Source organism: Tenrec ecaudatus, chromosome X, assembly GCF_050624435.1.
Source record: "Tenrec ecaudatus isolate mTenEca1 chromosome X, mTenEca1.hap1, whole genome shotgun sequence".
NCBI lineage: Eukaryota > Metazoa > Chordata > Mammalia > Afrosoricida > Tenrecidae > Tenrec > Tenrec ecaudatus.
Genome location: NC_134548.1, coordinates 7,538,001 through 7,559,215, shown reverse-complemented (window position 1 = coordinate 7,559,215; position 21,215 = coordinate 7,538,001). Strand labels below are relative to the sequence as shown.

Sequence of the window (21,215 nt, the reverse complement as noted above, 5' to 3'; positions counted from 1 at the left end):
TCCCTGGAGGACTTTACCCTGCGTTATGGGATGTAGCACAATCTAACTATTGTTTGGGAACAGGAGGTGGCAGGCCAAATAAGCTTGGGAACCTACGGTCTATCCCGGGGTTGGCAAACTTATGAGACAGGAGAGTCAATCTGTTCCTCACAACAATTTGAGAATTATTTGAGAGCCACAAATATATTTTTACAAACAAATGAAATCACCACGATCTGAACAACCACCTTTAAAATTTCTCAATTTTACTTCAGAGCTACATGGCTCATAAGCCAGTTTGCCAACTTCTAGACTTTTACATCGAAATGTTCAGAGTAACGATTCAGGAAATTTAATCATTTTTAATGATAATCTTTTGAAGAACTGTCTAAATCAACCAAAGCTGCACATATTCCTCTTTCTTAAGGGCAGTTGTGATTAAGAAATGTCTTTGGGCAAAAAAAATACATTAGGATAGAAAGTGACTTCACTTTAATACCAAGGTTTATGGCAGTAAAGGCGTTCAGAGACAGGACATTGCACTGGCGACACTGACCACACAGGTTATGAAAAAGGAAATAATTTTCCTTCAGGCCGTGAATAATCACTCGAGACTGCCCACAATTTAAAGCACACTGCAGACACATCAGACTGCTTTTCATTTTGAAATGTTGACATAGGTCTGTCTTTCTGTCTAGCAGTCAGGGGGAGAAGGTGGCAGATGAGGCAGGATGATGAGGAATAAAAAGGTCACTTGACTTTTTTTGGGGTGGTGTTAGTCAGCTGATAATGAGGGAGGAGGATGCATGGCCTTAGCTCCAGACCAACACACAGGGTGGCAGCAAGGTGACAAAAGAGGGCACTGTGCCCCCAAATCAGACAAAGATCAAAAGGCAAGGAAACAAAAGATCTCAACAACAAACATACAAAGGTGAAATAAAAACAAAATAATAAAAAGAAACCAAGCCAGGTACACAGGTCCAACAGAGGACGGAAACAATGAGAAAAAAGAGGGAAAGAAGAGAGAAAAGAAGGGGGGCAGCAGAGGCATCAGGAAAGGGAGAGAGGGAGGGGGTGAGGGGGGAGAAAAAAATGCAGGTAGAGTAGAAGCTCTCCTGGGAACATTTCTGTCCAAAAAGACAGAGAACACTTTCTAAAACAATGTTTTCCAGAAAGGAAGTTCGACGACAGCTGTACGTTTCTTGTTGCCATCCCTCTGCGGCTCCGTGGCGGCGGCAGGTTCTCTATGTACATTCATGCTTGTGGGACGCGGGGAGGGATTCAGTCCTGGTCACGAAAATGAAAGTCCGCAAAGCATTTTCATTTAGTACGAATTCAAAAAAAGTTTATTACTAACAAAAAACTGCAAATGCTCAGTTTTCTCCGCATCAGGCTGTCGCTGCGCTGACATGACTGCTGAGAGCTGTCACCGGTGCATCCGCTGTCAGGAGCCAGCCTGGCTCCAGGGCAATCATTCTTCACAAAAAAAAAAGTCACATCACATGGCCGTACAGCTCCAGGTGCAGGTGGCAGATTGGCGATGTCTTCTGCCAGAGAAGAAACCTCCACTATTGTCCCTTGCCCCTGCCTGGAGCCTGGGCAGCCCGCTGCCTCAGCCTCAATACATGGCACGGGGGTTCTTGGTGCTATAGTGTGCCTCGCAGGCAGCGACGTAGGCAGACTCTGGGAAAAAGTCATCATGATACTCCGCCAGAAACCTGAAAGGGGAGGAAACAGCCTTGGTGATCACAGACGAAGGGCAGACCCCCACAGAGCCAAAGCACCACCTCTGAGCACTCCAACGGGTGACATCTTGGTGTCAATGTGCGACCTGCAGTCCTTACCTGCAGCTGACGTCCACGAAAGATTCTGCCCGAATCCTGGCACCCAAGCTCCATTAGTTAACAGTTTTGATTATGTAAACACTTGTGTGAAAAAACGAATACCTGGAAATGTCTGCAAATAGTTCACATTTCTTGTTATTAAAGCCAAGTATATAAAACACAGATTGTAGCCTATGCAGGCTACACGTTAAGCCATCCAGAACAGAATACCTATTGCTGGCCATTTTTTGTCCAAAGTTGCCCAGCCAGATGTCCCAGCCCCAGCCTACAGGAGCAGAGCACACCGAAGCTGGGCTTGGAGAGTGAGCAGGCTTCTGTTCAAACAGGGCACTGCTCCTTCCTGCTCCCACAGCACTATAAGATCTCACTGATCCAGATTTTATGGCAAACAGAGTTATGGCTTTGTTTTGGGGGGAGGATGACAAAGAAGAGGCATCTGGTACTTTTGAAACTTGCTACAGTAAAATGTTTTTAGAGGCTAATTCCATTCACCATAGCTGTATTCATGTTGCATGACAGTATTTTTTAAAAATCCCAACACCACTTGGTGTGAGCCAAGGGCAAAGGTGAGCAAGACCCCTAGACACATAATCTCAAAAGCCAAAGAGGTTATTAGGGATGGGAAGAACAAGAAAGCCAGGCCAGACAGCCCTGGGGCCAATCGCCAGGAGAGGCCCAGAAAACAAGCTGGGCCAGAGACTGGATGGAAGGGGTCTTGTCTTGCTTGAAAGGTTTCTCTAGGTAGCTGATGAAAATAAGGAGGGGTCAGAAATGACCCAGAAGAACATGGCCCAGGATGTCTGCAAAATAGCAGAAGTGGTACTGAGCTGCAGCGGCAGGAAGAGAAAGACGGGGCTGATGAAGATGGTCACTGCTTCCACAGCTTGTTCATCTATGTATACACCAGTCCACTGGGAAGGAAGGGCCCACACACAGGACTGGGTACCAGGATGAACTCCAATCCTGGCGCTGGTTACTCTGAGTCAGCCAGGCCCTGGGATTAAAAACAAAAAGGGCCAGCACGGGACCACTGCGTTCAGATGAACTACCAAACAGGAGACCGAGCTGCAGAGTCGTGGCTCGCGAGTACTTGCTCACCTTTTGACGCATACGCAAAGCTTTAAAGTGCCAGGATGAAACCGGTGCGCGGACCTGAACCCTTGCCAGACGCGACAGCACACCTTGCGCTGCTGCAGTCCAGAGGCTGCCCTCTCGGGGGGCCACAAGCTAAGGACGGGAAGCCAGAGATGCAAACACCCTTCTTTGTCAATTAGACCCTTGTGTCATGAGAAATAGTAAAGTATATAAGGCAAAAATAGTTTTGAAGAAAACTGCTGTCTAGGGATGCCCTCAAGTCGATTTCAACACCTACCAACTTCATGTGGCACAACAGATGTCCCCAATGGCCTCAGGGGTTTTCAGTCTGTTAATTTTTTCTGAAATCACTTTATTGGGGGCTCAAACAACTGTATAAAGCGCATTTGTTCAATCGTTACCCTCATCATTCTCGAAACATTTGCTCAAGTAAGCCCCTGGCATCTGCTCATTTCCCCCTCCCTCCCTGCTCCCCCTCCCTCATGAACCCTTGATAATGTATAACGTATTATTTTGTCATATCCTACACTGTCAGAGGTCTCCCTACACCCACTTTTCTGTTATCTGTCCCCCAGGGAAGAGGTTCTATGTAGATCTCTGTAATAGGTTCCCTCTTTCTACCCCATCCTTCCGGTGTCGCCTTTCTCACCACTAATCCAGAAGGGATCATCAGTTCTGGATTCCCTGTGTTTCCCAGTTTGTTAATTATTGTGAGAGCAAATTGCCAGCTCTTCTCTTCTTAATTTTTGCACTTTGTGTGGATCATAACAAACTATGGATAACCTTAAGGAAAATGGGAATTCTATTGTGCTCATGATGAACTTATACAGGGATCAGGAGGCAGTTGTGGGAACAGAATAAGGGGACACTGCGTGGTTTCACATGGGGACAGGTGGGCGTCAGGGTTGCATCCTCGCATCACACCCACTCAATCTGTACGCTGAGCAAATCGCCAGAGAAGCTGGATAATACAAGAATGTGGCATCAGGATTGGAGGAAGGCCTAACAACCCTGTGCTTGTTAGAAGTTAGAAGGACTTGAGGCACTTGCTGATGAAGATCAAGGATGGTAGCCTTCAGTATGGATTAACAATCATTTCAATGAGAAGACCAAAATCTTCAAAACTAGACCAATAAGGAACATTATGATAAATGGTGAAAAGGCTGACTTGTCAAGGATTTTGTCTTCCTAGGCTCCACAAGTGATATCATGGAAGCAGCAGTCAAGACACCAAAGGATGTACTGCATTAGGTGAATCCGTTGCAGGAGGCCTCTTAAGAGTGATGCTGACAATCAAGGATGCTACGTTGAGCACTAAGGTAGGCCTGATCCAGCCATGGGACTTCTAACACTTCATAAGCATGTGAAAATAAGACACTGAAGAATAATGAAGAAGAATCGAGGCATTTGAATTGTGGTGCTAGAGCAGAAGACTGAAAGTACCGCGGACTGCTAAAAGGACAAACCGATCTGTGTTGGAAGAGGTAAGGCCAGAGTGTTCCTTCTAGGCAAAAATGGTGAGACTGTGTCTTAGAAACTTTGGACATGTTGTCAGGAGAGACCAGTCCTCAGTGGACATCATGCTTGGTAATGCAGAGGAGCAGTGAAATAGCAGAAGACCATCCAGGAGATGGATTGATAGTGGCTGCAACCATGGGCTGAGGCATGGGAACAATTGTGAGGGTGGGGCAGGCCCAGGCAGTGTTTCCATCTGTTGTCAGAAAGGTACCGACTAAACGGGACCTAATGCCACCACCACCAAGAGCAACCACCCCCTTTGTGTTACTGCCATTCACCAAAGCGTGCTGGAAACAAGGGTCCTCCAGGCGATGGATTTATTGCAAGAACTTGACGAGTACTTCGAACTGACAACAGCGTTTACTGGCTGCATGAAATGCCGTCTCCGGACACTAAACTAAGGCTGCTCTGTAGCAAAACAGCTGGCTCTGTCATGTGAGGTAAACAATACCTTCCTGTGAAGGAGCCTAAAATGTCAACAAAGACCAGCGGGCACTTACCTTCACAATACAGCCAACGCCAAGGCCCGCCCTGCAGATGCTAACATGGAGACAAAGGGCACACGTCCAGTGCTTACAGCTAAACAGGAAGATGTCAGGCGGTCAAGGGCATTTTGGAGAAAATCATAAAATTACCTCAGAAAGAGATCAAAGTGCTTCAGTAAGGCTTTCAAATTCTTCTCGGAGAAAGACATCTTCCCAAGGATTTCTGGAAGTTTTACTGCATTGGAGGAAAAAGGGAAAAAAAATGGGAAAAGCATTTGCATTGTATGATCTCAAATCCTAAAAATGTGCAACATGCACTCTGGCATCGTCTGCTTCCTCCTGAACCTGACACGTAATTCATGTTCTTGAGGTCGCTTCCAACTCTTATCACCGCTCTAGAACAGTTTCCAAGGATGCAAATTATTTAAGGAAGCAGACGGTCTCGCTCATCCCTCCCTAGAGCAACTGGTGGTTTCGAAGTGCTGGGAACTTTCAGTTAGCAGCCTGACGCGTAACCACCAGGGTACGCCAGGGATACATAGAGAGGTACAAATGGAACAATTCACTTGGCACAAAATCTGATTCATTCAGTGCGTTCTTTGAAGAGGTCATCTTAGACCTGAAAATACCCACATTCATTGGATGCTTTGAGTCTAACTCATACAATGTACAGAAACACACAAGACTAAGGCGCACCTTCACAGGACCAAACGGGAGGCAGAGTACAGGAGCCAAGACTACTTACCAAACATGCGCAGCAAATGCTGTGAGCCGTAAATGTAGGAGGGTGGAGGCGGCTGGTCACCAGGGGGGAAATTGTCCGGGACAAGCTTCCAGGAGAGGACCTGGGGACAGCAGGGATGGATACTTCCGTTAGCATGTTCCTAACACCCCACGACCTGCTCACTGCACACTCCAGAGAAATAACGGGGCATTGGCCTTAAGGAGCACTAGTGGCACAGGGGGTTAAGTGCCCGGATGCCAACCCAAAAGGGAGCAGCTCAAACTGCTTCTGTCAAAGTGGTCAACTGGGAACCCCTGGGGGCAGCCCTATTCTATCTTGCTGGGTTGCCAAGTTGGAACCAACTCAATGGCGAGGGGTTTGGGTTTGGTGGACCTTCTCCAGCTGATAGAGGGTCATGTTCCCCACCCCCCAGGACTCAATCTTTGCAACTTCGATGGCATCACGATTGGACCAGAAAGTGGGAGGAGACTGGTAACACTACGGATGGGAGTGACGAAGCTACTACTCCCGACATGGCCAGTGGGTAAGATCGGCAGGGACCGACAGTAGGCACGGTTCCCGTAAGAGGATCAAACTAGAAAGCAGGGAAGTGCAGTGGATGCATGTAATATATGACTATGAGATATAGATATCACAGAAGAAACGCCAAAAGTTGTATGCTAAGCTCTTGACACACGGAATCCAGGAATAGGAATGGGAGGAGGGATACCAGGAGGGTAGGAAGAATGTGGGGAGAGGAAGGGGGCACTGACACATAACCACCACCCCAAGAGGGATGAACAGAAACCGTGGGGGTTAGACAGTGGTCAGTGTAAGATATGAAAATAATAATAATTTATCAAGGGGTCGCCAGGGGGGAGAGCGGGAAAAAAGAGAAACTGGTACCAAGGGCTCAATAGAAAGTAAATGTCTAGAAAATAATTATGGCAACATTTGTACAAATATGCTTGATACAACTGATGCATGGATTATAATAAGAGTTGTAAGAGCCCCCCCTAATAAAATCTTTTATTAAAAATAAAATGCTAAACAAATGTTAACCTCTCATTTCTTACTAACAAAAGTATTTGTTTTCTGTGTGGTTTATAAAATATGTATTTCCATACAGATTTGTTCTCCTTGATTTTTTTTTCTCTAAACTTTTCTCTTTTAAATCTGTGATGGGCAGCTTAATCCGGCAACAGACACTGCTGGCTGGTGAACACTAAGGATGTGTGTGTGTGTGTGTGTGTGTGTGTGTGTGTGTGTGTGTGTGTGTGTGTGTAGCTATGCCCTATATCCAAGTTCACAACAAGAAGAGAGGGCAGGGGAGAACATAATATGAGATGAAGAAACTAGCTGGTTTCCTCAATGAGGAGTAATGACCTAGAAATCATGGAGCCTTTTGGCCCCGTTTGTTCTCTGGGGAAGCTCTTGCCAGGTGAGAAGGAAGCAGTAAAAAGTAACGCAGACCAATATCATGGAGCACGGTTCCCATGAACCGTTGAATAGGAATCTAATTTGTGGTGGAAACTTCCATCTGGAACACAGTATTGCCACAAAAATAGTAACTGAAAGATGTTTTTTTTTTAGTACTACAGGTAAGCCTGCAAAACGTGGAACAGGTGGGAACCTGTCAGAGAAGGAAAACACAAATTACTTCCACTGAAACAAGGGATCAAAGAGCAGTCAGGCCGTGCCACCTCAGAGGCAGACAGACAAGGCAGCCTCACTGCCCTCGCCCTGGATTCCCATGGTTTCAAGATTCACGCGTTCTCTGTGGAAACGGACAGGGCTTTTTTTTACCTACTCAAGCCACTACAAATAAGACTTTGCACTTAATAGCAGCTTTTTCCAGCCCTACATTTTGAATTCCAAACCACAAGCTGCCTCAGGAGCTTTGGTCAAGTGGGAACTGTCCCCCAAACTTATGACTTTCCCTGGAGATATTACAACAGGTCAAAGACCTGCAGTCTATTCGCCTGAGGCTGTGCCAGTGGCTCTGGAGACTTGTCAAGTGTCAGGGGAACATTGCAGGGTCTACAGAAGTCTAGTCAGTTAGACCTGCAAGATACCAAAGCCCCACCCAAACAATTCGGAGTGGGCATGGCTACACAACATGAGGAGTATGAGGAATGGAACTGAATGACACAGGCCGTTGTTGGATGGAGAATGTTTTGTTGTTTCTGTGTGCCAAAATTGAGGGGGGGGGGAGGGAAATACACAAATAGCAATGAATATGGGTAAGAAGAAAACGTTCTAGAACTGATTGTGGTAATGCTTGTGCAACTCTTCTTGATATGATTAAACAACTGAATTGTATGATATGTGGATGGAGTGCCAGTGAAAGTGTTCAAACAACGCGCACACGCACACACACCCCAGCTAGATCCTGAAATGAAGTCACTGCAGGAAGCCAACAAGGTGAACACAGCTACAGCGGTGGTTCCGTCTGGCTCTCCAGGTAAAGGCCTCCTGTCAGCCTTCCCTCATCATCTCCGGACACCTTGCCATGTGCAAATTGCTCTGTGCGTTGGGAGACGAAGGCAGGGCCACGGTCCCAGCATCTGGATGTCAGCAAGCCTTCATCATTTGGTCTAGCTGGGTGGTGGTCTTGCATCTTCCAGCTACAGCTGACTAGAGGTCTTGCTATGTCCACCTGACACTTGGCAAGTCTCCAGTGGATCTTTATTACAACTATCCACGTCTAGACAAGGCCCTAACAAAGTGGAGATAGAGACATGGTGGCTACATCGCTGAGCCCTGCTTAGGAAACACTGCTTCAGTCTCCTGAATCACTCTAAAGGGCTTGCTGCATTGAATTCTAAGTATTTACCAGAAATCATCTTTTTCACTATAGATTGCAGCTATATTTTAAACCACGAGATGGCGCCCAAGCACTGCTTTTGAGGCAAATCAGTTCCAGGACAGCTTCTCAGGTACCACCAAAAAACAAACCCAAACTCACTGCCATTGAGTCTATGCCAACTCATAGCAACCGAATCTGCCAGTTTGCCTAAAATAAGACAAGGGGGTTTCCAAATGCTCCCGAGACAACTCCCTTCTCCAGAGGTCCACCAACTTGAAGAAGCCCCTCCCATACCCTGCAGCCCCCAGCCTTATCTGAAAACTCAGGAATTCCTGGCCTGCCCTCTCTGACATGATGATGGCAACGAATGGCTTCTGCACCAGGAGCCCACCAACTATCGCCTCGGGGAGGGGGCACCTGTGCTGCAAAAGGTTGCTACATTTTTTAATAACTGAAAAAAAAAGTCTAAAGCTTTTCTAACACAAGCATTGCACGGTATGCAAGTGTGCTTAGCAGTCCCGTGTAGGGTTCACTGGAGCCCTGCCTGGCCATTCATTTCCGCCTCTTCCGTGGTGGTTTTGGGGTTTGGTATACTTCATATGGACCGCAAGTGGCCTGCAAAAGCCTAAAATACTCACTGGTTGTTGGCACAAAGGCTTTGCTGACATCTCTCTAAGAAAGGAAAAGACTGCTATTTCAATCACTGAGTTCATGGAAAGAGACGGTTTGACGTCTTGGCTGAAATCATGTTTAAGGAATGAGAAACAGCACCATGGGGACAATGTTACTCATAATCCTCATGGCCGCACGACACTTTGCAGATACCAGGGAGCCCTCTGACAGAATTAGACTAAGAAATGGTGACAGGATTTCCCAGTGCAATCACAATGCAGTTTAAAAGGACAAGAAACAAAACAAAAAACCGGTGCAGGGAGTGGTCAGTCTGGGAGGAAAGGCCGGCCTGAGCTTGTTACCTCATTTATTTCATTATTTCGTCTCCCTTCAAAGCCAGCAAACGCCGCGCTCGCTTCCTTGCTCGGAGTGACAGGAATGGGGGACGATGATCCGCTATGCACCGGGGTCTCTGCGAACGACAGTGATGTGTTCACTCACCTGGGAGTGGCCAGCAGCTGAACACAGGCCGGCTGTGCAGCCGAGCCCACATCGCAAACTGGGTCTCAGAAGTGAATGCGTAACAGTGAGATGCTTCTCTCCGAAAGAGAAGTTGCAGTAGCCTTGGGCCCGAAGGGGGAAAACACCCAGCCCCTCCGTTGTTGTTGCTGTTGTTAGGTCCATAAACTGGTTCTGGCTCACAGTGGGCCCATCTTCAAGTAAATGAAACACTGCACCATCCTCACCACTGTCACACTGGAACCTGCTGTTACGGCCACTGTCCACCCTTCTCCACGAGGGTCTGTCTAGTTCTCACTGACCTTCTCTTAAGCACATCATCATTTTAAAAGGTTTCTTTAAAGGTTCACCTTCGCTCAAGGAAGAGGTTTTGCTAAGTGAGCACTGAGTTTATGTTAAAGGTGGTAGAATAATTTGGAAAAGGATATTAATAATGGTTGAATAACATGAAGAGTATAATCATCAATGGCACTGAATCATACATATATAAGTTGCTGAATTGCAGAATGTTTTGTTGTGTAGATTCTTGCCACAATTAAGAAATAATTACACAAATAAATAATGCGTGCCAGGAAGAAGAAAATGTTCTAAAACTGAATGTAGTAATGCTAGTACAACTCTTTTTGGGTACGATTGAAATACTGTATCATATGATATGTGGAGCAAGTGCCAATAGAACTGTTTAAAATACAGCACAATAAAGAGCATTCTGGCTTTTAAAAAGGAAGAATAAAAATAAAGGTATACCTTCTCTCCCTTTCCTCTTTCCTGCAGCGCCTCTTTGGGCATCAGTAAATCCAAATCCCTTATCACCACGTGAAGCTAACCTAACTACGGGCTGAGCACTGCACTGGTGACGGTGGGAGTAAGGCCGCCAGTGAGTCAGACACAGGCTGGGGTTTGACACCAAGGGCGAGTCAATGCCAATGCAACTGTCAGGAGGGAGCCTGGCTGGGGAAACCTGCGGGAGGTGCTGACGGGGTTATCCAGGTAGGCAAGAGGCAGGGGTGAGGGGCAGCAGCCTGGAAGATACTTATGGAGGCCTGGCTAGCACTGGCGAAACAAACCAAACCTAAACACCCAAACCAGCTGCTGGCGAGTCAATCCCGAGTCTCAGCAAGCGTATACCGGTTTCTGAGTTGGTCAATCTGTAAGGGATCAGATGGCGTCATTTTCTCCCTCCAAGAGGCTGGCGGATTTGAGCTACAGTGAAGCTCCTTCAAGATGACCCCCAGGACTCACTCTGCTATTGGGTGGGGAGTGACGGCGGGTCCAGCTCAGACTTGGAGGCCACGCAGTGCTGTCGCCTACTCAGTCACCCCTGCCTTTCCAGAGGGACAACTCTGCTGGCATGCAATATTACAGGACGGCAGCATTCCAGGAACCCTGAGCCCTGGGGACTGTGTTTGTGAAGGTGGCCTGGGTACAGTGGCGGGGCTGAAAGAGGCACAGGCCAGCTGGCCGGTCAGATGTCAGTCCTTTTCAGGAGAACTGTAGAGAAAGGGCTTCCCATTTTTTGTTTTGTCACTCAATATACGCATGCACAACCACTTTGAGGCTCTTATTTCCCAAGAGTGCTGGGTGCATTACACGCGAGTTTCTGATAGTTATGGATTCATTATATGCAAAAAATGACGGTGCTTGGTATATACACTGAACAGTCATATTTTAATTAACTTGGGGAACTGTCTGGTTAGTGTGTGCTTTGGGAGCTAATATTAGCTTCCAGAGTTAAGTGTAGCCAATTTAATGATTTATTGTTTTAGTGTAAATGGGTTTTAATTTGAAAGCGCGGGGATTTACTACAATTCTTTCATTGAAATTCATAGTAATTGCTTTTTTGACTTACAACCATCCATCTACTGAGGAGCTTTTGAGGAATGAATTAATCCTTGAAGATTCTTGGCGACACAGCCCAACCCCACGGGCACTCGGGGGTCTGGCTTCCCAAGCACGTCCAGCAGCGTGGAGGGGCTTTGGCAGTGCTGCCTTGGGGCTGCCAAGAGTGACAGTGCAGGTGAAGGCCACTCACTCCTCCTCCTATCTCCACTCCGGTCCACCTAGACACCCATTCTCCTCTGCCCTCACCATGCCTCCGGTTCCAACCTTGCCCCTTCCCTCCTCATCTCCCAGCCCACCTGGGCTGTTCTGGCTGGCACCCCCTTCGGTGCTGCACCTGGAGGTGCTCTGAGGAAAGGCCCCAAAACAGGAAAGATCCTAAGGGAAATCAGGCTGACGTTCCACCCCGGGTAGGTTCACATGGGACTTGCCCCTAACTGCAGACATGGAGGGCACGTGAAATGAGGCCACCATTCTGCCACAATCAGAGAATGACTGTGCATGTCACATGAACCCCTGGGACACACACACTCCAACTGAGTCCCACCTGGGCTCTAGTCAGCCTGCACTGTCACCCAGCTGCGTGTCAGCTGCAGGCCCCAAACACCAGGCCTTCTTCTGCTGACAAAGGCATGCAATGGCGCCGGCAGACCAGGTGGCTGCAACCCCGATGCACCATCTGGCCCTGTACAGAGAGAGCCCTGTGGTGAAGTGCTGGCCTGCAGTGGCTGCGTCCTTGGCGGCTAAAGTTGGCAGTTTGAACCCAGCAACCAATCTGAGGGGCAAATATGGAGAGATCACAGCCATGGGAAAACCATGGGCCAGTTCCACTCTACCCTACAGAGTCCCGATGAGTCCGAATTGACTCAGTGGTCCGGGGAGAAAACGTTGGCCAGCCTTTGCTGAACCACATTCCTTTATTCGCAACTTAGTAGGACCTCTCTACGAGAGGGATTCAAACAATTCCGTTTTTCCACGAACTTTTTGAAGGCCCTTCGGATGGATGGCAACCACGCTGACCTCTAATTGTGCGACTGTGATTGAGTTTGACTTCAACAAGTCACTGTTAGGGAGAGCAGACAATGCCTTCTATTTTATTTGAGAAAACTGCAAGGCTCACTCTCAATTTCCAACTTACTATAACCTAACGCTGGAGAACCATATTTGGCAGTCGGGAAATAGTGCGTCCGCTTTATGCTTTTGACAAAGCGTGTAAGCCACCAGCCTTCTAAGTCTGATGCTACAGCAAACCCATCTTAACATGTCTTTTGTAAAAAACACACTAACAAACAGTTAATAAACTCCTCCATCATCTAGTCTACTAAAATCCCAGCTCAATAGCAAGGCGAGCCAGTCTGAAGGCACCGGGGTCAAATCACTCTTGCTTTACTTGAGAAAGGCACGTTCAAAGTGGAAACTGAACGAGGCAGGCCACCGTAAAAGTAAGCAAACCTAAGAGCGGCTCAATCTGAAGTCTTGGCAAGGAAGATACCAATAATTCAATTTGCTCAAGAGACCCAACTCCAGCTCACTGCCACACATCGATTGCAATGAACAGTGCTGCTCCAGGACAGCGTGCTGGTGCCCGTGACGAGATCAAGGCTGCCATCTTTAAGGAAGCAAAGGGCTTCGTCTCTCTGCTGGGATACGACTGCTGATCTTTCTGTGAGCAGCCCAACGCCCCCCTGCCCCCCCCCGCCCCCACCAGGCTCCTTAGTAATGCGGCCTCCCCATTTCTCCAAGGTGGGATCTGGGTAAGTTGATCCACCTTGTTCTGGCTCCGATTCTTCCAGAGAGAATCACTATGGTATGCAAGTGAGCCCGTGAGCTTGGCATGGAGCCCCGCACAGATGATGTACAACACAAACGACAGACAGCTCCGAGGACCACCCCCCACTCGCCCCAGGTGCAAACCTACTCTTTTCCAGGTGCAGGAAGAGCTTAGGCATGGTGGCGGAAGTGTCCTGGGGCCGACGCTTCGGCTGAGGAGAAGCGCTACTCTCAGACAGCCTGTCACAGTTGGAGCTGTGGCGTGTGGAGCGCCTCAGAGACTGCAAGGCTTCGGGCTCGGCTTTGCGCCGTTTCGGGGTGGCAGCCTCCCCCGAGGTGGGCTGGCTCTCGGAGGACTGCGGTGTGGATGGATTCAACAATGGCGGGCTCGGGGACAGCTCCTCTTGATTCCTGGGAAGAACAGGGAGTGCTTTCACAGCCGACCACTCCCCCAGACTCCTTCCACAAGGGCCGTGTTCTCCGGGACAGAGTAGTCAACCAGCTCCTAACTGCAAGCAGGTGACCCAGCTTCATTTCAAGCATGTGCCCAAACTAATCGTTTCTCAAAGAGTTCACTAAATCCATGAAATCATCTGGCGTTCCTTGTCTCCGATAGGCACACTGGCAGGAAGGATGGGGATTCCCACTCTGCATTTGTTCAGAACAGTGCTTAGGGGGTCGGGGACATTTAGCAAAGTAGCAGGGTCTTTTTGCTTGTCCCCACTAGGAGCGAGGGCTGTTACTCAACCTCCCACAACGCACAGGATACGCTGAGCCACAAAGTACTGCTCTGACTCCACATGTCAATGGGGGGGCGGGGCTGAGAAGAGACCACCTACTTCATCGAAATGTCCTGACTAGCAGAGCTAGAGAAGTCTTCAAAAGGGAGCTGTGGAAACAGAGCCTGCCCCAGGCAGCCCAACTCGCAAGGTCTAGAGCAGGGCATGCAGATGCAAAGATGGGCCTGGACCTGGGGTGGAACCAGCAGGTGGAAAAAGGCAAGAGAAAGCAAGCAAGGCAGGTGGAAAAGAGATGGAGGCAGGGCAGAGAGGAGCCGGAGAGACAAAGCCTTAAGGCAGGGAGGGGCTGACCAGTGCAGGAGCAGGAGAAAGGGTCTGCACTCTTGGAGACAGGAGTTTGGTTCGGGGGTCAGGGCAGAAGGAAACTAAAAGGCAAAGAGAAAGAAGATAGCAGAATGGAAACAACGGAGAACCAATTTTCGAAGTGACAGGAAAATGGAAGATGGGAGCATAGTTTCTAGAAGGCGATGGATAAAGACTGAAGTTAGGGGACTTTGTTCTTTTCAAAGACTAGACATTTCCGCTTGCTGCTGACTGAGGGAAAGCTGCAAAGGGGGAAGCAAGGGAACCTTCCCCACAGGTCAACTGTGGCCAGTCCCTTCAAACAAGTCTCGCTTCCTCAGACTTGCCCCACGAGGCAGATGCTCAGTCCATGTGGACAGGCAGAAGCCCCCCCATGCAGAGGGAACTTTCCCCTGGTCCCAGCACCAGTTAAAGAAGCTAAAGGCACAGCCCAACTCCCACCCTCCTGCACTCTCCCTCAGCTGGGCGTGCTCGCTGACATCTCTCCAAGCCACTGGGAAGTGTGTGAGGGCTTTTCCCTGCTCTGGACCAGTAGGCCCTGTAGCATCACAGAGCCCCCTCCACGGTGTAGCTGCTCTACTTGATAGCTGATGTCTGCGAGGCCACCTGCAGGCGAGCTCACTTACCTGGTGGTACTTGTGGCACTTTCTTTGATTGGCAGAAAAAATTTGGATGAAGTCACCCTCTTGTACTGTGCTTGCTCATAGGGGTAGAGCAAAAGCAGTGGAAGTGTGTAATCGAAAGTTATCCGTAATCCATCAACCATTTCCTTGCAAAGGTCCACACTGCAGGGGACAAAAAGGAGAGATGCTGCAAATGGGATTGTCATACTGATGGGCCTGCACACACGTCACCAGCAAATGCCATGCCTTTCCGAAAGCACAGGCTGAGGGGATGGACTGGTGGGTGCAAATGGAAGAGAGCCAAGAGAGGAAAGCAAGCCCGGGGTATAAAGTGCAGAGGACAAAGTGGCTCATTTTCCTCTCCCATGCTTCACACTAAAGAATGTGGCCAGTAGCAATGGGGCCTTCCCAGCAAGATCTGTGGCTGCAGGTGCAGAGGTCCAATCGCTGGGAACTGAGACCAGCTGCCTTGCTGAGACCCAAGACTCATCTCTACTCCAATCATCAACCTTTCTGAGTCTACTCCAGGGAGGGCAGTGCATGGGGAGGAGTCCTCTGAGCACAACACGTGACTGTTTGTCAAACAAGCTGCGGCCCAGTTCTCAAGGGCCACTGGGATGCTTAGGAGGGAGGCCAAGCCCTGGGCGATCTCCAGGTGGCGTGTGAGACCTTACATGCTCAGTGCCTCCAGATCAGACCCCTAACTGGTGCCTGATGCTTTTGAAAGAGTCAAGAGGAGTCCGGGAAGATGGCCGACGGGGACACCGGCATACTCTGAGAGCTCCTCCAAACAAAGCGGGCTTGGCGACCAGGTAGCTGAATAGTAGGAGTCTGGTGAGTGAAATATTCCCCTGGGACAGCACCCCAGTCCCACCCCACGTATTTGACCTGAGCAGGGGTCTAGGTGAAAGAGGACCAGACTCGTGGGACATCTCTGGTCACTAAGCTGCCGTGAGCTCACTGGCGACTGGCCTAGGCTCCATTCCCAAACCGGACCCCAGCCCAGAGTCGCTTGCCTGCCCTGCCTAGACAGGCGCAGCAGGTCATGCTCCCCTACACCAGCGGCCCACTCGCGGATCCCCACTGGGAGAGAAGCTTTCCTCTCCCGTGGTTCCCCTCTCCCCATCTCCCCACAGGGCAGCGATCTGCCCTCAGGCCCACATCCCTCCCTCCATTCATCCAAGCTCCGGAGAGCGGACCCGCGGGTTGTCTGGCGACCCCCACGGGGGACCATCCACCCTTACCGCTGTCACAGACCTCTCCACCTGCCCTCCGTGAGCCGTCCTCCCACCCCCGCCCACCCTGGCAGCCTAGCACCAGCTCCACTCCCCGCTGGGACCCTGCGCTGAGCACTTCCCGCCGGGAGCCATAGCCCAACCCGCGCCTTTCCCGGACCCTGAGCTTCCTCGGAGCGCCACAGCCCACGCTGCTGAGTCTGCCCGCCAAGGGCCCCTCCCTGCGCAAGGCACAAGAGTAGGTGCCCTCCCCAGGGTGCTGCGGGGACCCCGGCGCCCGCGACTCTGAGCCTGAGCGGAGGACTGGCGCCATTGCCCCCTGCGGTTTCGTGTTGCTGGCGCCATTACCCCCTGCGGTTTCGCGCCAAGCCACTACTGTCCGCGGGGTTCTGAGCTCAGAGCGGGGTGGAGGGCGAGCACCATTGTCCCCTGCAGTGTTGAGCCGCTGTCTGCGCGGCTGTCCGAGGGGCCTCCCTGCGCCCGCTCACAGCCCGGGCAGATCAAACATTCCACCTGCAGCGGAGCCTGGGACTCGGCTTTGCAGTCCCTGAGGAGCCGTCGGTGAGCTCCAGCCAGCTCTCACCACCTGGGGGCCCTGTGGGGTCCCCAGTGCCAGCCCTAAGCCTGCCGCAGCCCGCCCCAGCCACCCCAGGAGACGGCATGGTGGCCTGAGCCTCCACACAGTACCCTTAGCTGCCCTAGCACTTCCCAGCTAGAGCACGAGGACCTCCAGTGGGGAGCGGCTGGACCTGGGAGGGCTTACTGAGCTGAAGAGCATTCCAAACAACACATAGATCAGCACCACATCTTGGGACAATACGAACTCAGCCACTTCTGTGCTCTATTAGGCATCACCAGCGCTTAGAGGGAAAGGGGGAAATTTTCAGACATTCACATCTACACATCCTCCATCTAGCATAGGTTTTTTTCTGTTTTTGTGTGTGTCTGGTTTTGTTGGTTTTTTTTCTTTCTTTTTGTTTTTTTGCCTTTTGGGTGTTTTTTGTTTGTTTTGTTTTTTATTCCTTCTTCCCTTTCTTTTACTTTCTGCGCTGTATTCTCTCTCCTTCCTTCCTACTTTTTCATTAATGCTTGTACTTCTCTTCTGCCCCTTTTCTATAGATTCTCCTTCTCTCTCTTTTCTTTCTTCTCCTCCCACCTCTACTAGTATCACAGCTTGTCCCTCTTCTATTATAGATTCTCTTCCCTCTCCCCCCAATTTTTTCTTCCTCTGCCCAATATTATGTTAACAACTATTTTTATATCATTAACCTTTTAAATCCTTTTTATTACTAACCCCCCTCCTCATAAAGGGGGCTGCTAAGGGTACCTTGTCACACCTGGTCAAAGCAGCCTGAGGGCACTCACTGAGGCCCCAGCCCCCACTCCAGCTGCTGAAACATCTCAACAACCCGACAGGGAACTCGGTCTACACGGGAGTCTGACCCACCCTTACAGTAGGTCATAGGCAATCGCCTGAAAGAATCCTTAACAACAACATATATAAGGTTACTCCTGTCTCCCAGAAGCATGGGGTCTATGAAAGGATCAAGGAAAAATCAACAGACCACATCACTCCCAACAAAAAAATCAGAGAAACGAGGCACTTTAACAGACCTAACGTCACTCATAGAAGAAACAGATATAGATCAGCCACAAAAGGAAATCTTCAGAACTCTGCTTGCAGTAATACAGGAGCTAAGAGATGCAAACCAAAATAAGGATGCAATGATAGAGGGGATGAAATGCACAATAGAGGGGATGAAGTCCACAATAGAGGGGATGAATATTATCCACCAAAAGGAACTGCAGAAACTACCAGAGGAGGTAGCAGAGGCCACACAAAAGGTCACAGAAGCTATATGTAGGCTTGAGGAGGCTGAGAACCGTATCAGTGAACTCGAGGACGCTCAAACCAAACAAAGCAAGCGAGAAAAACAATCAGATAGGAAAATTAAAGAAACAGAAGACAGCCTGAGATCAATGACAGATGGTATGAAGAGGAATAATATTCGAATAATCGGTCTACCGGAACACAACATAACACACAAATCGACTGCCAAGATAGCAAAGGAATTTCTGGAAGAAAATTTTCCCAACCTAACAAAGGAGAATCCGACTCTCATACAGGAAGCAGAGAGGACGCCGGCTAAGCTAAACACCAAGAAGAACACGCCAAGACATATAATTGTAAAATTATCCAACTTAGAGGAAAAAGAGAAAATTTTACGAGCATCAAGAGAAAGGAAGACAGTCACATACAAAGGAGCGCAGGTAAGAATATGCTCAGACTTATCAGCAGAAACCATGAAGAGGAGGAGAGAATGGAGCAACATCTTCCAAAAACTGAAAGATAAAAATGCCTCCCCCAGAATCCTATACCCTGCCAAGTTATCCATTAAGATAGAGGGTAAGATAAGGGTCTTCCAGGACAAGGAAGAACTCAAAAAATATACTGCAAGTCACCCAACCCTGCAGAACATACTGGCTGACTCACTATGGCCAGAAGATCAAGTTCCAACTAGAACCACCAGGAGACCACCATATAGCCCATCTCCATCTAGAAGCCAACATGCCAGCAACACGTACCAGCACAACACGGTCTCAGATGGAAAAGAGGACAGGATAGAAACCCTCCACTCAAATGCAGTACACTGATATGAAGGAAGATAGGCAAAGACCCAAAACACAAAACAGAATATGGTAACCATGAAGCCAGAGATAGTAATAATCACTCTGAATACAAATGGGCTCAATTCATACATTAAAAGAAAGAGGCTGGAGGATTGGATTAGAAAACATAACCCATCAATCTGCTGCCTGCAAGAGACACACCTTAAGCAAGCAGACAAGCATATGCTGAGAATAAAGGGCTGTCAGAAAGTTTACCAAGCAAATGGTAACTCCAAAAAGGCAGGAGTGGCTATCTTAATCTCCGACAAAATGGATTTCAAGATCCAAAACATAAAAAGAGACAAAGAGGGACACTACATAATGCTCAAAGGCTCAGTAAACCAGGAAGCACTTAGCATACTGAATATTTACGCACCTAATAATGGCACGGCAAATTTCGTCAAACAAACTATTAAAAAATGACAGAAGAAATCACGGAAACAACAATAATAGTGGGGGACTTCAACACTCCACTATCAGAGAAAGACAGGTCACAGGGAAAGAAGCTCAGCAAAGAGGCCAGAGAGCTAAACAATGTAATTAGGCAACAGGGCCTGATAGACATCTATAGAGCCTTTCATCCAAAAGCAAAAGGTTTCACATTCTTCTCCAATCCACACGGATCTTTCTCAAGAATAGATCACATGCTGGGACACAAGGCCAGCCTGAGTAAATTCAAACACATAGATATTATCCAGACGTCTTTCTCAGACCACCATGCCATAAAGCTGGAGATTAATAGGAGGGCACCCAGAAAAGCAAGGGCCACCAATTGGAGAATAAACAACAATCTCCTGCGACATGAATGGGTTAAGGTCCAGATCAGAGAGGATATCAGGAAGTTTCTAGAAACTAATGAGAACGAGCATACAACATATCAAAACTTATGGGACACTGCAAAGGCAGTTATCAGAGGTGGCTTGATATCACTGAATGCATATATGAAAAAAGAAGAAAGGCGTATGACAGATATGTTAACACAAAACCTCCAACAAGTAGAACAGAGCCAACAGAACTACCCCTCCAATAGCAAGAGAAAAGAAATAATAAAAATCAGGGCGGAGTTAAACCAGTGGGAATACAAAAGAACAATGCAAAGGATTAACGCAACTAGAAGCTGGATTTATGAACGAATTAATAAAATTGACACTCCTCTGGCAAAGCTTACCAAAGATAGAAAGGAGCAAACATCAATAGCCAGGATAAGGGATGAATCGGGGGCAATAACAACAGACCCCAATGAGATAAAAAGGATAATCACAAAGTACTATGAAGGTTTGTATTCTAATGAATTCAGAAACCTGGAAGACATGGATAAATATTTAGAAAAACAATCTATCCCTAGATTATCTGAGACAGAGATCAAGAACCTCAACAAACCCATAGCGAAGGAAGAAACAGAGAGTGTCATCAAAAACCTACCAAGGAAAAAGGCCCCAGGGCCAGATGGCTACACAGCAGAATTTTACCAAACATTCAGGGAAGAGCTGACACTGATCCTCCACAAAGTATTCCATAACACAGAAAAGAACGGCAAGCTCCCAAACTCATTTTACGAAGCCAGCATTACTTTGATACCCAAACAGGGAAAAGACCCCACAGGTGTAGAGAATTATAGACCAATATCTCTAATGAACATAGATGCAAAAATCCTTAACAAAATATTGGCCAATAGAATACAAAGGAACATCAAACATATCATTCACCACGACCAAGTAGGATTCATCCCAGCGATGCAGGGATGGTTTAACATCCGAAAATCCATCAATATCATACACCACATCGAGAAGAAAAAGGATAAAAACCATATGATAATATCCATAGATGCAGAAAAAGCATTTGACAACATCCAGCACCCATTCCTAATCAAAACACTCATGAAGATAGGATTGGAAGGTAAGTTCCTCAAGCTCATACAAGCTATCTATGAAAGACCAACAGCCAACATCATAGTCAATGGAGAAAAGACAAGAACAATACCACTGAAAAAGGGTACAAGACAAGGATGCCCCCTGTCCCCTCTTCTATTCAATATCGTTTTGGAGGTTCTGGCTAACAACATAAGACAGCGGAAGGACATCAAAGGGATCCAGTTGGGAGAGGAGGAGGTGAAACTATCGTTATTTGCAGATGACATGATCCTATACATTGAAGACCCCCAAAACTCCACAGTTGGAATTCTTACAGCAATAGAGGAATACGGAAGAGTAGCAGGATACGAGATCAATAAACAGAAGTCGGTAGGGTTTCTATACACATCGGACAGGGCCATGGAAGAGGCGATTAAGAGGGAAGTACCCTTCACAGTAGCCAAGAACAAACTGAAATACCTAGGAATATATTTAACAAAAAATACTAAAGACCTTTATAAGCATAATTATAAAACCCTA

The 21,215-nt window shown here is 48.1% G+C and overlaps 1 protein-coding gene across 3 annotated transcripts in view; it reads right to left on the bottom strand.

Moving 5' to 3' along the window:
* Positions 1-264: 264 nt before the first annotated feature.
* The window catches only part of MSL3 (MSL complex subunit 3), a 33,920-nt gene continuing 12,969 nt past the window's right edge, over positions 265-21,215 (bottom strand). For all 3 annotated transcript variants that reach the window (XM_075538885.1, XM_075538886.1, XM_075538887.1), the window contains 6 exons: positions 14,924-15,082; positions 13,343-13,605; positions 9,429-9,538; positions 5,667-5,766; positions 5,072-5,156; positions 265-1,697 (listed from right to left, as the gene is read on the bottom strand). In XM_075538885.1, the coding sequence (XP_075395000.1) occupies positions 1,598-1,697; positions 5,072-5,156; positions 5,667-5,766; positions 9,429-9,538; positions 13,343-13,605; positions 14,924-15,082 (817 nt within the window). In that variant the 3' untranslated portion in view covers positions 265-1,597. The remainder of the gene's footprint in view (positions 1,698-5,071; positions 5,157-5,666; positions 5,767-9,428; positions 9,539-13,342; positions 13,606-14,923; positions 15,083-21,215) is intronic.